A 16,475-nucleotide genomic window follows, 5' to 3' on the forward strand; every position below is an offset into this window, starting at 1 on the left:
TTCCCTGCAGCTGCTGCTCTGCTATGATAGCAGCAGGCTGTTAATTTGGTCTCCTTAAGTGGGGCTCTTAGCACCCTAGTGGGTATGAGAAAGTCGGTGGGACTCCAAAACATTACTCCAAAATGTTACTGATACGAATTAAATGGTTTATTGGAAGGCAAGATGCTACAAAAGCAAACTGCAAACTGAATCAGATGGATGATACAGGAATACATATGAAAAAGCATGGATAAACCACTAGGCATTGTCAAAATACTTGAAACAAGAAGTTGCAAGCATGAAAGCAAACTTAATCTATATTGGCCAATCTAAATCTAAATGCTAAACCATTAGTTGTCACACCATTACCCTTCTGTCCTTCTAGTTTTAGCTCAGCTTCCTGTGAAGCAAGCTGATGCAATTCCATAGCTGCCTATCCAAGAATCTCGGAAGGTTGAAGAGGCAGGACTCTCACAGGCTTGTGAGCCTTTCAACCTTCTGAAAAGTAGAAGGAGGGAAGGGGAGGGTGAGGATAGACCTCTGGAAGCCTCCAAGCAGGAAGACCTTAAACTGAAAAGGCTGTTTTTAACCTGAAAAGAAAAAGCTGCTTAAAAAGTAAAACTGTTACAACAAAAAGGCTGCTATATACTAAACCTGCCTTCCTCCTGGCCCTTTTTAACATTTCCCTTGGGCAGGGGAGGTACCATGGTGGCACTGCACTCCTCAGAGGTGGGGACAGAGGCGTGCTTGATTTTTCCCTTATTTATTGTTTACCTTGGTGCCCAGGATACTGCAAAACCTCACACCCATAACATTTTCCAAGTATCACAAAATGACATGTTGCTCTGAGCTTTTTTTTTTTAATCAGTTAGGAGACTAGAGGTGTTCTTAGGTTGTCAGAGTTGCAGGTGTGTACCTGTATCCTGTGGATTTTTTGCTTTCTCAGCAATCAGCAGTGTAGTTTGGGGCTTTCCAATATGGAGTTTCAGGCTGGGGTTCAGGGAAAAGTACTCTTAAATAAAATGATTGTGCATGGCAACGGATGAGGTGGCTCCCCCCCCCCACGTATGGAATCCAGTCATGTGCAATATGGTTCTCATGTTATCTCATGTTTTCTCAGCAGCTGCTTATCTTAACTCAGGTGACAAAGTTAATATTCCACTTGACATATCAGTCTCTGGGATCCTTCTGCTGAATTCACAGATTCTCCGAAAGCCATTGAAATTTTTAAAAATCAGCAATTCATGCTTCTCTGTAGGGTCAAACATCACTGAGGTCCTCTCATGGGAAGGGTCCAAATCCATTTGGACAAGCTTAGACAAACTTGCCCCCCTTAATGAAAGCTTTTTCTCAATACTAAGAGTTGCTTTTCCAGTGTTTGCAACTTTTTGCAGTTAGATGTTCCTCATGGAATACGCAGCAATCATTTGGTGCTGTAGCACTGCAATCTCAGCAGAAGTCACAACTCCTGAAGGCACGCTACACAGAGTCAGGATCTGAAATGCATTGTATTCAAAGATGGAAGCTGTAACTAGGCCAATTCAGGGCCAAAAAGGTACTATACTAACACAGTCCAGTCAGTAGGAATTAGAGTTGCCAAATTTGTGTTGCAAGCACATGGTGAGGAGCTGCTAGAAGATAAGGGTTTTTTGTCTTTCTGCCTTTTGCCTTTCTAGCTGCTGTGTGAGAAGCTGACGGTGAGTGGGTTCTTTGGGGACTGTTAGAGAGTGGTTCTGTTTAAGTTCTGTGTGGGGCTAATTGTGTTTTGGGGGCTGCTGGGGACTGAGCAAGTTGCTGTGGATTGCAAGCCCCGCCCCCTACTGTGCTGAGCTCTGCTGTGCTTGGCAGGAAGTGACCTTTTGAGACAAAAGGCTCCTCCTCGCCAGAGAGCTAAAGGGCTCTTGGCCTGTGGCTCTCAGCCTGAGTATCTGCTTGAGGGCCCCGAAACTCTGATCAGAGTACTCTTAGAATATACTTGGATGGCAGTGATGTTGACTGAAGGCCCCTTTCCAGTCACCTGCATGGAGTGTGCCATGTTTGTTTTCCTCATGGAAGAGAAGACAGACTTCACTTGTCAGAAGTGTAAGCTGGTCAGGCTTTTGGAGGAGAACATTTGGAGCCTGCAGGAGAGGATCACCACCCTTCAGGAAATCAAGGAAGAGGAGGATTGTATTGACAAGAGCCTGGGAACTCTGCAAGCTCATGAAGAAGAAAGTCAAGGAGAAGAAGGAAGAGTTGTTCTCCCTTCTGAGCCTCCTCTCAGTTCTACAGTACAAACCCGAAGATGTTGACCAAGACAACACTCTGGTCCACTGTAGCTCAGGAATTGTTTTGAGGTGCTTGAGAGGGTGACAGAGACGAGAGTGGAAGGAAAGCCACAAAGACCTGGAAAAGGGAGTGAAGAGGGCATGGAGCCACATGGAAGTGGAAGGAAACAGAGAATGCTGGTTGTTGGGGACTCTCTGCTCAGGGGTATGGAACGTAATGTGTCCAGGCCGGATCCCCTACTCCGAGAGATGTGTTGCTTACTTGGGGCCAGAATTTAGGGTTGTATAGGAATATTAATTTCTGTGGACTTCATGTCTCCCTTTGAATGTTAGATAGGCCTCATGTTTCCCCTTGGAATGTATCTCGCTGAACCCCTGTTGTGTGCGTTTCCTCTAGAAGCCAAATGGGCTCAATTGCCATCATAAACATTCCTTAACTCGCTGGCAGAGGCCAGAAGCATGCAGACCCGCACGTAGGCGAAAGGTGGGCTGGGCTCTGGGGTCATTTACTGCAGAGGATGGTTCCCAGACCTAGCCTATCCCCCACCCATTCACCATGACAACCCCAAATTTGGAAAGTATCTCCATAATGAGATTGGGGTTCTTAATCGCCTGACCGTGGAGAGGAGCTCACTTTTCTCTGGCTCTCTCTCTCTGTTTTTGGATGTACCCTGAAATGCTGTGTCTCTGTCATGTGCTCTTTGGGAGACAAAGGATTCTTTGGTGCAGCTGAGCACATGGCTGGAACCTTGGACAAAGATGGGACCTAGTTGGACTTTATTACAATGGACTGTCTTGGACTATGGATTCCTGAAGTTGGTAACTATGCAGATCTCTAATGTTTAGTGAGGGCCAAGGGCCATAGGTTTTTCTTGTTTTAAAGTCTTTCTAGTTCTGATTGCAAGTCTCTGCTAAATAAACTTTATTCTTGTTATAAATACTGTCTGCTGATGGGTAACAGCCTCCAAGGCTGAACTCCTTGTGCCTAGCTGGGCTACACGCTACCATTGCATTTTAAGAGTGTATCTCTGAGGAGGTCTAGAACTGGGCATTGTTGTATTCTATTGTGAACATACAGGAGTTCTTCCCCCATTCCTAGGCAGGCGTGGGGGCAGGATCCTGTACAAGGGTATTACAGACCGACTGCCGAAACCTACTGATCAGTACCCATTTGTGCTGGTTCATGTGGGGAGGAATGACACGGCCACGAATACCATCATGAAAATTAAAGAGGACTATGAAGTTCTTGGAAGGCGAAGGCATTGGTGGCACAGGTGGTATTCTCTTCTATCCTTCCAGTCACAGGAAGAGGAGTGTGAAGAGAACAGACCATACTCAAGGTGAATAATTGGCTGAGATGGTGTTGCCGGCAGTAATGCTTTGGGTTCTGGGATAAGTTTTCTTAGAGAAGGCCTTCTATCACATGATGGGCTTCACCTCTCAAGGTTGGGGAAGAAAACGTTCGGAAAGAACCTGGAGAGCTTAATCAGGAGAGTATTAAACTGAAGCTGTATGGGGAAGGGGACAATCAACACGGGGACTTCAATGAAGAAGAGAAAACAGTGGGGGCCCACCTGGGTAGGACAGGTCAAACAAATGTACAAGGCTACAAGTGCCTATATACCAATCCCCATAGTATGAGTAATAAGAAGGAAGAGCTTGAGATTCTTTTGCAAACAGAGGGCTATGATATAATAGGAATCACTGAGACTTGGTGGGATGATTCTCATGACTTGGATGTGGCAGTGGATGGGTATGAGTCGTTCAAGAAAAACAGGAAGGGCAGAAGAGGAGGCGGAGTGGTGCTGTATGTGAAGAGAGGGCTAGAATGTCAGGAAGTTCTGGAGAATGTGTTTGACAGCCCCATGGAAAGTATATGAGTGGAAATAAGGAGAGGTAGGACAAAGGGTATTGTTGTTGGAGTCTGCTACAGACCGCCTGACCAGGGACAGGAAATGGATGCTGTCCTCCTTGAACAAATTGGTAGAGTATCCAGACATCAGAACCTCATAATTATGAGAGACTTCAACTTCCCCAATGTGTGCTGGGAGACAGGCTCAACAAAGCAACAAGAATCATGCAACTTCCTGACCTGTCTGACTGACAACTTCCTTTTTCAAATGGTGGAGGAAGCTACAAGGGGCTCAGCCATACTGGAGTTAATATTAACCAACAGGGAAGGTTAGATGGGGTTAAGGTGGTGGGGACCTTAGGGGGAAGTGACCATGTCCTCCTTAAATTCCAGTAGCTGTGGGGGGTCAAGGAAGTTCATAGCCAGACTCATAGGCAATACTCCCTCTAAGCTGTGGAGTCTTGTGAGCAAAAATTCTGCTTTGTGAGCTACTGGCATTAAAGCTGTGAGTGAGCGATTTGGCTACTGCATAAATTAGTTTGCTCTGGAGCCATCCTTCCTGAGCTAGGACAAAAATACATGAGCTGGAGGCTAAAAAACTGTGAGCTAGCTCACACTAACTCAGCTTAGAGGGAACACTGCTCATATGTTAGATTTTCGTAGGGCCGACCTCAACGAACTCAGAGGCTGGATGGGAGTCATTCCGTGGGGGAGTGTGCTGGAAGGGAAAGGAGCAAGTGAACATGAGCTTTTGCGAGCTCAAGCCCTCACTATTCCAGCAAGGCAGAAACATGGTAAGGGTTCCAAGAAACTGATGTGGATGAACCAAGAGCTCCAGAATAAGCTAAGGGAGTAAAAGGAAATGTTCAGGAAATGGAGGGAAGGTCAGACCTCTAAAGAGGAGTATATGAGAGTTACTAGGTACTGCAGATCAGCCATCAGAAGAGAAACCAAAGCTCGGTATGAGTTGATTCTGGCCAGGGGGGCTTGCTACAATAAGAAAAACTTCTACAGATATGTGAGAAGCAAATGCAAGGTAAAAGAGGCAATTAGGTTGCTTTTGGGAGTAGAAGGAGAAACTCTGGTGGAGGACAGAGAAAAAGCAGACAGGCTTAATGACTTTTTTGCCTCTCCCAGAAGAACTTGAGTCCATCTCGAGATGGTATAGGACATAACATGACACCTGAGTGTCCACTTGACATTGACAGGGAGGTTGTGGAGAGGCACCTGGCTGCACTGGATGAATACAAATCTCCTGGGCCAGATGGTGTGCACCCAAGAGTGCTCAAAGAACTTTCTAAGGAACTTGCAGAGCTTCTGTCCATCATCTTCAAGGCCTCCTGGAGGACTGGAGATGTGCCACAAGATTGGAGGAGAGCAAATGTTATCCCAATCTTTAAGAAAGGGAAGAAGGATGACTCAGGAAACTACAGGCCGGTCAGTCTGACTTCTGTTGCTGGGGAAGATTCTGCCTACGCCATGTTCTTCTAAGCCTACGCCATGTTCTTCTAAGCCTATACGAAACCTTATTTCTATACATAACAGTTCAATATAGCTGCAAAAAGACAAAAGAAAAAAGGGAAAAAATTTAAAAACGTGAAAATGGAAATAATAGAAACTTTTGCTTAGAAACTCATACTTTCTAGATATTTAAGCCAAACAACTTCGTCGTATCCTTCCATTCCAGTAATCAAAGTTTTAAACATACTATATTGTATTTTCAAAATAACACTCCATTTCATTCTCATTCCTTTCCTCCTTAACATTTTATGTACCTTTTAGGGACTACTCGTAAGTCAAATACCTTGTTTACTACACCGTAATTTTACAGTTTGCACTCACACATTTTTTTTTGGGGGGGAGGGGGGTGGCCTTATACCCTAAAAATGTATCTAGCAAAACAAACTCATGAATACATCCTAACATTTCCAGTATCACTGACCCTTAAATATAGCTCAGGAATAATCCATGCATTTTACTTGAGTAAAAAAAGAAGTCAAGTTACTACTCACACCATCTAAATATTTAAGCAATTAAAGTATCAAAAGGATATTAACCCCCAATATTTGAGCTGTTCAGGTACATAGGCAAAGCATCATTGTCAAACCATATCCAGAGCCTGAACCATTGAGCATTACATATTTTAAGAAAATAGCGATAGTTAACCTATAGGATAATACATATTGCAACGCTGTTTTCTGAAAAGATTTCTTCTCAATGACCATAATTAAATGTCTCAAACCTCTGAACTCCGAATATTTCCATTCGTATTTCTGCCTCTTCTGGTTTAAAATTCCTGTCCACATTATTTTTTTTTTTATTTTTGTTGCTTTGCTTTGGTAGAAACCTCATTTTTTTCCTAGCTAATTTCTTCACTTCTTGCTGTGGTTCTGCTCAGTTCTTACGTTTTATGTAGCCTGCACTCTCAAATTGTTTTATACAGTTCTTTATTTCTTTTTCGTTCGTGGAAACATCTTTCTTCTTTTTCAATGGTGTAAAGTTTAATTCAGTTATTTCCTTCTTTTGTTTGTCTTCCCGCTCCATCTCCAAACTCACTGCAGTTTGCAGGTAGGGCATTGGCTCTTCCCTATTTTCCTTGATTTGTGATTTCAGATCAACGTTTTGAAATTTCTTGCAAATATTTCTGCAAGCTTCCTCTGCAGCCTTCCTCACCTGGTTGATCAAAAATTCCTTAAACTGATCCCGAGTTAGTTGGCCAAGTTCTACCAGTATAGTTTCTTTTGCTGGAATATCGTCAATCTCCCCTGCCGTCGCCATTTTCCGAGCCTTTGCTCCACTCCTTTTCACAGCCGCTCATACATTCTCGAGATGGAGATAGCCTTTAAGGGGTCTTTTAATCAGGGTCTTCAGCAATTAGTGAACAAACAGATACATACTCGCACTCTTGTATTTGTTGCTTCTTGAAAACAAAAAGATTAAAACGAGCATTACAGCTTGCACAGCATGGCGAACCATGCTGCTCCCTTCTTCACTCTTTGCCTTGGAACAGGTCGGTCTCGTCCCCTTCACCGCCATTTGGGGGTCGTCTGATCCAGCTTCCGAACCCCAACCTCCCTTCAGGAAGTCAGGCGAGGCCCCTGGCAGTCATTAGGACCCAGAGGGCTTCAAAAGAAGAGAAAAGGGTCAGGGCTTGTCAGGAGCGTCCTGGCCAGACACTCACGTTGCTGCGACGTTGCCCGGAAGTCTCCAAATTCTGACTTCAGGCAGATATGATGTCACAGAGTCTACCTTCCAAAAGCAATCATTTGCTCCAGAGGATCTGACCTCTGTATTCTGGAGATTGTATGTAATTTCAGGAAATATCTAGGCCCCACCTGGAGGTTGGCAACCCTGGTAGGAATGGCCCTCCACTCTTCCTGCTTGAGAACCTCACCTGTTGTATCATTGTGTAAGGTGCCCTGTTCAGACTTGGAAACACAGTTCCCAAGACATCAGATTTCTAATTGTTAGGCATCTAACGTGTTCGCCATGTTGTTTCGTTGATGATAAAAGAGACAAGGTGCAGGAATATGAGGGAGACCCTTCCTTCCTTCCTTGGCCTAAACATCTGCCACCATTGCAGCAGAGAAATATATAAAATGGGTTGGGATCATCTGGTGGTTTTGGGAACTCCATGGTCATCAGGAGCATGAGATTCCAAAGTAGGCCCAAATGTTTGTAATCAGGTTTGGAATTGCCTTAGGTATGTGCTGAGTTTATCTGTCTGATTATAACAGTAGGTTGGGGGACAAATTACAGAGGCTTACCTTGGTTGTTGCTTTTTTATTTTGCTATAGGGTTTTTTGCTATTTAGCTACTATGTGGCATGCCCTGTGTTTATGTGTGTGTGTGAGAGAGAGAGGGTGGGGGTGGTGCCTATAACTAACTATACGTGTAGTACAATTAATCATGAATTGTGTATTGTTATATTTTGCCAACTGCTGGCTAAATCGTGACAGAACTTTCTCTGCTTTATTGTCATCTGTTTTTTATCTTGCCACATGTTTGTTATGTATCCTGTTTATAACCGTTGCCTTTAACTGTAGAAACATAATTGTTTGAACATTTGTTACAGTTTATGGCCAAAATAAACATGCTTAACTGAAACCATTGTGCAACTTATGAATATTTAGATTTAGTCAGACAGCCCGAACATTTACTTTCCATGTCTTTGTGGTGAAAAACTGTGTTGCCTAGAAACGTCTTCTGGAAAATTGTGGACACTTTTTAATTAATTGATCATACTGTCCTTACCTGTGTGTTGAGAAAACCAAATATAATTCCTGTATTTCACAATTGCTCCTTGAATGAGATGTAAGTCATTTAGAAAAAAAGACATGAGGAATAAACAACCAGAAGCTTCAGTGTACCATAAATGGTTTATTTAGTTGCGAGGAGGTATTTTTAAATTTCTGTAGCAACCAATTAGTATGTATGCTTGTCCAGACACTATATAAATAAGATGGGGGCATGGCTGAGTAGTAGACCATTTGGTTCTAATGCAGAAACTCCCAAGTTTAATCCCTAGCATCTTTAGAAAAAAAGATCAGGTATCAGATGATGTGAAAGACCTGAAATCCTGGAAAGCCTGTGCCAGTCAGAGTAGATAATGCTCACTATCAAGTTTGCAAGACCTGAGCAAGACTGCTTATGATAGGACGTTTTGGAGATCATTAATTCATAGGATTGCTGTAAATTGGAAGTGACCAAACAGCACTACACACACACACACACACACACACACCAATGTCCAGTGGCAGCTCTATGTGTTTATAGAAGTTGGAAACATGATTTAAATTCATGCCTTTTCTTGGCAATTTTAAACCAGTTACTTAAATTGCTTTGGTTTAAATAAATCTACCCTAATCACAACTGTTGGTGTTTTAATTTGGGGTCGTGGAAAGATGTCAATTTTTTTGTGGTGCTGGACAGCTCCATATGATGCAGTGGGTAGAGGGACTTCATACAGTCTAAATCCAAGATCTGTTTTAAAGAACCTTGCAGGACAGTTATCCTATTCCTCACATCTTTGCTTCCTCCCCTCTCTCACATCCTCCCCCTCTCTCACATTCTTTATTCCTTCTGCCCCCCTTTTCTTTCTCTCTATCTCTCCTCCATGCATGTTATTTCCCCTCTCTTTCTGCCCCTCATCATTCTCTTTGTTTTTTTCTGCACCGCCATCACTCTCTCTTTCTGCCCTCATCACTCTCTCAGCCTCCTGCCTGCTGCCTCCCCCACCCTGCACAGCAGCAACAGTGGTGACGGTGCTCCCAGCCACCCACCTGCTTCCTCCCCCCCCCCACAGCAGCAGTGGCAATGCTCTGGGCATCAGAATGGATCTCCTAGCTACCTTAGGGCACCTTAGGGCTGCCAGCTCCAGGTTGGGAAATTCCTGGAGATTTGAGTGTGGAGCCTTGGAACAGTAAGGCTTGGGGAGGCAAGCCTCCGCAGGGTATAATGACATAGACAGCTATTTTATCCATGGTAACTGATCTGTCACCTGGACAACAGTTGTAATTCTGAGTGATCTCCAGCCCTCACCTGGAGGCTGGCAATGGTAGTTCTTGTGGAGGAAATGGCTGGTTTGGAGGGTGGAGTCTATAGCATTATACCAGTCTGAAGTTCCTCCCCTCCTCAAAGGCTCCCTCCCTGAAAGACCAAAATAGGCCTTTCCCAGGCTCTACCCCTCAAATGTCCAGGAATTTCCCAACCTGGAGTTGGCAACCCTATTTCCTTCGCACCCAACAGCCAACCTACGTTTATCTGCCTCTCTGTCTTCAGCTTTCCATCTCCACCCCCCTCCCCCACAGCCTCTACTTAGGAAAATTACAGTCTTTCTCCACAGTTGAGACCAAAGCAGCTTACATTATTTTCTCCTCCTTTTTATTTGCAGAACAACCATGTGAGGTTGGTTAGGCTGAAAGTATGTGACTGGTCCAAAATTACCCAGTGAGCTTCCATCGCAAGATGGGGATCTGAACCTGGGTTTTGCAGACCCTACTTTGAAGCTCTAACTGCTGCACCACACTGGCTTTCATAGGGTGGCTGCTGTTGAAGAGTAGCAAGCAGCCAGGCCTAGTTGAGTCATGCAAATCAGGTGGTATCAAGTTACTCAGAGAGTGCTGCCTGAGGATCCCCTGGAATTACTGTTCATCTCCAGACTACAGAGAATGTCTGATGGAGAAAATGGATGCTTTGGAGGGTGGACTCTATGGCATTGTACCTCATTGAGGTCCCTGTCCTCCCCAGGGTCCACCCCCAAATCTCCAGGAGTTGCTCAGCCTGGATCTGGCAACCTTATCCCCTCCCAGAGGGGACCAGGCAACCCTGGACTGCTGCCAGGCCCAGGGTTGCTAACCTCCAGGTGGGACCTGGAGACCTCCCCCAGAATTACAACTGAACTCTTGACAGCAGAGATCTGTGGAGAAAATGGCTGCTTTTAACTCTGTGGCATTATACCCAGCTGAGGCCTCTCCCTTCCCCAAACCCAGCCCGATTTATAATCCACCACAAACTCTCTAGGAATTTCCCAGCCTGGCACTGGCAACCCTTGTCAGGCCTGGCCTGAAGGCTCCCTCCCTGAAAGACCAAAATAGGCCTTGAAAGGGCCCTTCCCCTGTCTTTTACTGACAGAACAAAGCCTCCCCTCCCAACATTCTAATCTCTCACCGTTGATGCCTGGAGTAGTTCCCTGTGGAGGCCATTTCAAAAGGTATTCAATCCTTCCCAAGTTTTTTTAAAGAAACTTTTTGGATCTTTCTGCAGAATCAGGGAGTCCCCTGAGTCTGTGGAAAAAGCTGTTGGGGGAAAGTGAGCCCTCTGTTGGTGGGAAATAAGAATCTGCACGGAGAAGGGACTTTGGCTATTAGTATATAGATTATTCTACTCACCCATGGACAGTTCAGCCTGTTTTTCCTCCAGTGTAGCCACTTCAGATATACTCCATGAAACACAATCTGGCCTTCTATACCGTCATTCCCCAGACATGCTCTACGTATTCACCTGAATAGTATCTTTGCAGTTTTTACAGCCATGAGTGTGTCTTTCCTGTACAGGCAAGTAGACTGAAATGTAAGAGAGTAAACATGCTCAGAATTACAACCAGAACAAAATCTGCAGATAACAAAGGAAGACCAAATTACAGCCTGTTACCCTGCAGGAAGTTTCTCCCTTGGGAAACAGAGACTGTGGGTAGCGTTCTGCCAGGTATGGGAGTTATTTTTCAGTGGAAGCCATATTTATTTGAATGGGAATGAGTATGCGTGTAATATACAGCTGAGTAAACCGCTCCACCCAACTTCCAAAGATATAGCTAGGCCTTTTCTAGCCCTCTGTATCTGTGTTTGATTCCACTTACAAAGAAATATCAATGTGGTGGTGGTGATGGGGAGACTTTGAAACATGTAATCTCTCTCCCCTGCATTCTGAACTGGTACAGTCCATGTTATCACCTCAGTAGTCATGATGCCTTATGACCCACTTCATTTGGCTGCATGTGTAGACCAATACTTATCCCATTGCTTTCAGTGGGGCATTTGTTACAAACCTACGCTTTTTACTTGGAAATAAGTACAGTTTTGTCCATTGTGGCTTACTCTCTTCTAACTCTGCTCAGCTTCTACCTGTAGTCATGACTGGCTTTTTCTGGATTCTCCTTCATTTGTGGGGAGGGGGGGGATCTGAATTTTATTCTGTGATCTCTGCAGCAATGAAGAGGATTATTGAGAGAACCAGTTTGGTGTAGTGGTTAAGTGTGCGGACTCTAATCTGGGAGAACCGGGTTTGATTCCCCACTCCTCCACTTGCACCTGCTGATGTGACCTTGGGTCAGTCACAAGCTCTGGCACAGCTGTCCTCGAAAAAGAGCAGTTTGTGTCAGAGTTCTCTCAGCCCCACCCACCTCACAGGGTGTGTGTTGTGGGGAGGGGAAGGGAGAGGAGTTTGTAAGCCGCTCTGAGACTCCAAGTGGAGGGCGGGGTATAAATCCAATCTCTTCTCTTCTTCTTCTTCTTCTTAGTGCTTCTTCAAGTAACTTTTCTTAGCTTATTAGACAGGCTCAATGTAACATTGTGTCCTTAGCTCTGTTGGAAAATGTAACATCATTGGGCCTTGAGAATTATTGTAATGCTTTTAATCTTCTTTATGCTGTGTTCTTTCTTGACTTCAGGAATTTAACACAGAGAACTTTGCCAGGCCAGAGTTTTGGTGTGCGTGTGGTGTGTTGTTTTGTTTTAAACTTTATTGATTAATGTTTTTAAGTGTCCCCAACATTTTTCTTTTAAAATTATTATTCTGGGTAGAAAGCCAAGAGTTAGAAGGTGCCCTTTCCCCACTGACTTCATGTGCTCATTTTTCAGAAGCATTTTTTATGCTTTAGGTCCTTAATGGCCACCAAGTTAAGTGCAATATGACAGTTTACCATTAACCAGCCTGGAAATGGCATGGGAAGTGATTGGCATCAATTCAAAGCCTGCTTCAAATGATTTCTGGCACTTACTACTCTGCTAGGAAAATTAAGCGAGGTGGGGGGAAAGAGAGAGTTTAAAATGCATTTAAAATGTCAGCTCTTCCTTGCATCCCAAGTGCAGCTGCTGCCTGTGTAAAGTTCAGGAACACAACTACCTTTGTAAATTTATTTCACTGCTTCTCATTTTAATTCGTTAAATGGAAAGAATTTTGTTATCACAGTTCAGGATGTTGTATGTTTTGCCCTTTTTACTGTCCTAATTACATTAACTTGTTTTTAAATCAGCACCTTACACAGAAGAACCTTTTCAGCAAATGCTCCTCTAGAGAGGAAAGGTAGGGTTGGGGTGTGTGTCCATTTGGTCACAGAAAGGATAAGCAGATAATAACCACAACAGAGTAGCTGAAGGTATGTGTGTTGTCCTTGTTACCTGGACCTCTCCAATCCCCCCCCCCCGTTCTCTTCCCCCATCAAAGTTTAGGGCAGAGGCCTCACAACTGCTTTAGCTCCCAATCTACTGAAAGTTCTAACTTCTTCTATATAGCCCTAACAGTATTTATGTAATTTGCTGCTACCCCTGATTTTTACTGTTTTAATGGTTTTAATGTAATGTAATTTTATTGTAATGAGTCTTTGACGCTGGTTGTTGGGATCTGTCCTGAGCCTGTTTGGAGAGGGTGGAATAAAAATCTGAAAAATAAATAAAATAATAAATAAATGCTATTTATGTTGATAAATTTTATAATGTTAATACTAATAAGTCTTTGTGGTATGATCTGAAAGCAGCAGAATGATGATTGTTGTTTTAAGCAAAACTACATGAAAATTACAGTTCTGCACACAAAATTTATGATTTGACTACTTAATGTACAAATGGGTAATCCTGGGCCAGCTTGCTTAGCTTAGTTTAAATTACCTCCCTGTATTATAAAGTGAGAGGGATGGTATATGCTGGCCTGAGCTGTCTGGGGAAAAGGCAGGGTAAAACAGAAAAATGAGCTCTTATTTAGATATACGCAATGCCACAGTGACATTTTAGCTTAGTGAACTATGAGAACAGTTTGCTCCACTTCACTTATGAGTTGACTATCTAGTTGTTGTGGGGTTTTCTTTGTTTGGTACATAAAATTGTATGCATAAGCTACACATCTTGTTCACTTGCAGTCACAATCTAAAAAGCTGCTTCTCGTGTACCTCATTAATCTTTCCCCCACTTTTTGATTTAGGTGTGGACCCTAGCCTAGTTGCTTTTAAAAACTCACCTTATTTCTGTCCTCTTCATTTGCCTAGACAAAGGTGAAAATGGGGAGCCTTATCAGAGGAGGAAAGGTGCTGGAGGAAGCCAGCTAGATGTTCCTGCTGTATCCCACACTCTCAAGGGGAGCACCCCAGCACCAACAAGCAGCAGCTGGAGGAGGATCATGCTTCTTATTTTAGCAATAACAATACACAATATTCCTGGTAAGCACCAATTTATTTAAGTCTGTGACTCTTCAGATGCTACTGGTTTATGAAAAAGAACTAGAGGAATCTGTGCAAACTTGTGTGGGGTGCACACAATTTTGTTCTTATGTGGTGTGTTGGGAGGTGCATTGTCTCATCCCTCTGTGAAGGAAACCAGCCCTTCTGGTCACTCTGGGCTTGGAGCTCTCCCACAGCCACTGACCAATGGTTGAGGAGTGTGTCTTCTCCCTTAAAAGGAACAGATAAGCAGCCAGTGGTGCTGGATAAGAAGGGCTGTGGTGTGTGGATGCCACGGTGTCAGAAAGTGAGTCGGTGATGGAGGAGGAGAGCAGGAGTCTTGGGAGGGGCAGATAACCAACAGTACAAGAGCCCCAGGGAGCAGTGAAGTTGGGCCAGACTGGATCACAGATCTGCATACATTTTGGAATGGCTGTGCTCTTTTTCATTTTTGTTTTCTGTTAACATGCTGTATTATCATTCCAAGTATTGGACAAGTTGGAGAAAATGACTTTCAGTTATAGGAAATCTTGTTCCCGAAGAGATAATCTCTTAAGTACTTTAATCTGTAGCTACAGTCCTTGAAATCAATATGAGTTTTTTTTCAGCTGCTTCACTGGTATGGAGACTGACTTTTCAGATAAACCTTATAGAGTTGGCAATGTGATATTTGTATACCTACCATGTCCTTACAAAAAGCAAATGGTATTGAATGTAGCCTAAAGTCTTTTTAATTTGAAATTCAGTATGCTTTCATGGTTACATTAACCTTTGAGAATTACATCTTTTTAAGGAAATGACCAAAATGTAAATGGTAAAGCATTGTATTTTATTAAATTGAGCTGTCATGGTTACTGATTAAAAAGAAATATCTACTAGTTTGAATACTAAAGGGCTTTAAAGAAAGAAAGTGGTTAAGACTCGTATACTCCAAGTGTCATGTTCCCACAAGTTTAATGTGTGGGTTGTCTCTTGGAAGAAATAGAACAAAGTTAAGAGTCCAGTGGCACCTTTGAGACCAACAAAGTTTTATTCAAGGGGTGAGCTTTCCTATGCACACACACTTCGTCAGACAATGAAGTGAAATAACAGATTATAGTGGTATATATAGTGGGTGGCTTGTTAAATTAGCATGCAAAATAGTGAAGATGTTTTTTAACAGATAAAAAGAATGACAAGCTTGGTTTCTGGTTTCTTCTTGGAAGAAATAAATGCCTTGTTCCTGCATTCAACATATACTGGTGAGCAAAATGGCCTTTTGAAGGGTATATATCCCTGCTTAATGAAGAGCCTATGCTGTTCTTCCTTTTTTGTTATCTTTTATATTCTCTTTGAACAGAAGTGTACATATTGCATATTAAGGTTTTCCACTCTCAAACAGATTGCATGAATGTAATAAGTAGCACTTGGTAGGCAGCGCAGTATGAGGCTTCCTAATTGACAAAGCATGAAGGAGGTTTTGATTCAAGAAAGTGAAGCAGCAGCTTCAACAAATGAATGAGAAATAGGTTGCACTCAGATATATTCATGTTTTTCCTAATGGCACAAGAAGTGGGACTGAGCACTGGGATGTCTGCAAAAGATTCTTTATCCAAGGCAATTTCACTCTGCTTCACTCAAGCCCTCAAATGTTCTTTGAACTATTTGTGATTAGATTTCTCTATCTTGTGTGGATTGAAGGATTCACAAAGAGAGTGGTGGTTGTAAAGAACCTTCTTCTTGCAGGTAGTTTACCATGCAGCACCTGAAACATAATGTATGGATAGTGGCTGCTTCAAGTTGTTGTTCAGTTGCACAGTCGAGTCCGACTCTTCGCGACCCCATGGACCTGATCACGCCAGGCCTTCCGGTCTTCCACCGTCCTCTGAAGTTTGCTTAACTTCATGTTCGTTTCATCTATGACAGTGTCTAACCATCTCATCCTTTGCCGTCCCCGTCTTCTTTGACCTTCAATCTTTCCCAGCATAAGGGTCTTCTCCAGTGATTGCTCCCTTCTGTCAGCAAGCTGCCATGGTGTTTTGTGTTGGTTGTATCTCTGTACAGTTGCTAAACCCCCCCCTGTCTGTGCGCCTGTATTTTACTCTGCTGTAATGCCTAAGCCAAACAACTGGAGGATGTATTGGGGGAGTACGCTTTACTGCCAGCTTGTTGCTTTTAGAGCCTGGGAACTGAACCTGTATTATGTCTGGAGATAGCCTGGTTCTCAGGGAATGAGCGCGCAACCGTTTCCTTTCACCCGCCAGCGGGAACGTGACCCATTGGTTCTGTACCTGTTTCAAATCCCTTTATTATGCTTGCCCTAACCGTTTGTAGTCAGTTCTAACAAAGAACGTGTTTGAGTGTCTTTCCAACGCTTTGAAATAAATTCTGCTTTTCTTTAAACGTGGATTTATTCTCGATGCTTGGGGATCCAACATATTGTTAGAACTCACTATCTTCCTATCGTCCC

General features: G+C 43.4%; 1 protein-coding gene across 1 annotated transcript in view; it reads left to right on the forward strand.

Annotated features, from left to right (window-relative positions):
- LOC107106032 (zinc transporter ZIP11-like) overlaps positions 1-16,475 on the forward strand; it is a 245,253-nt gene that overhangs the window by 125,855 nt on the left and 102,923 nt on the right. Inside the window, exon 4 of the mRNA XM_015406114.1 lies at positions 13,856-14,026. Within this exon, the coding sequence (XP_015261600.1) occupies positions 13,856-14,026 (171 nt within the window). The remainder of the gene's footprint in view (positions 1-13,855; positions 14,027-16,475) is intronic.

Source organism: Gekko japonicus, unplaced genomic scaffold (assembly GCF_001447785.1).
Source record: "Gekko japonicus isolate JY-2015 unplaced genomic scaffold, Gekko_japonicus_V1.1 scaffold818, whole genome shotgun sequence".
Lineage (NCBI taxonomy): Eukaryota > Metazoa > Chordata > Lepidosauria > Squamata > Gekkonidae > Gekko > Gekko japonicus.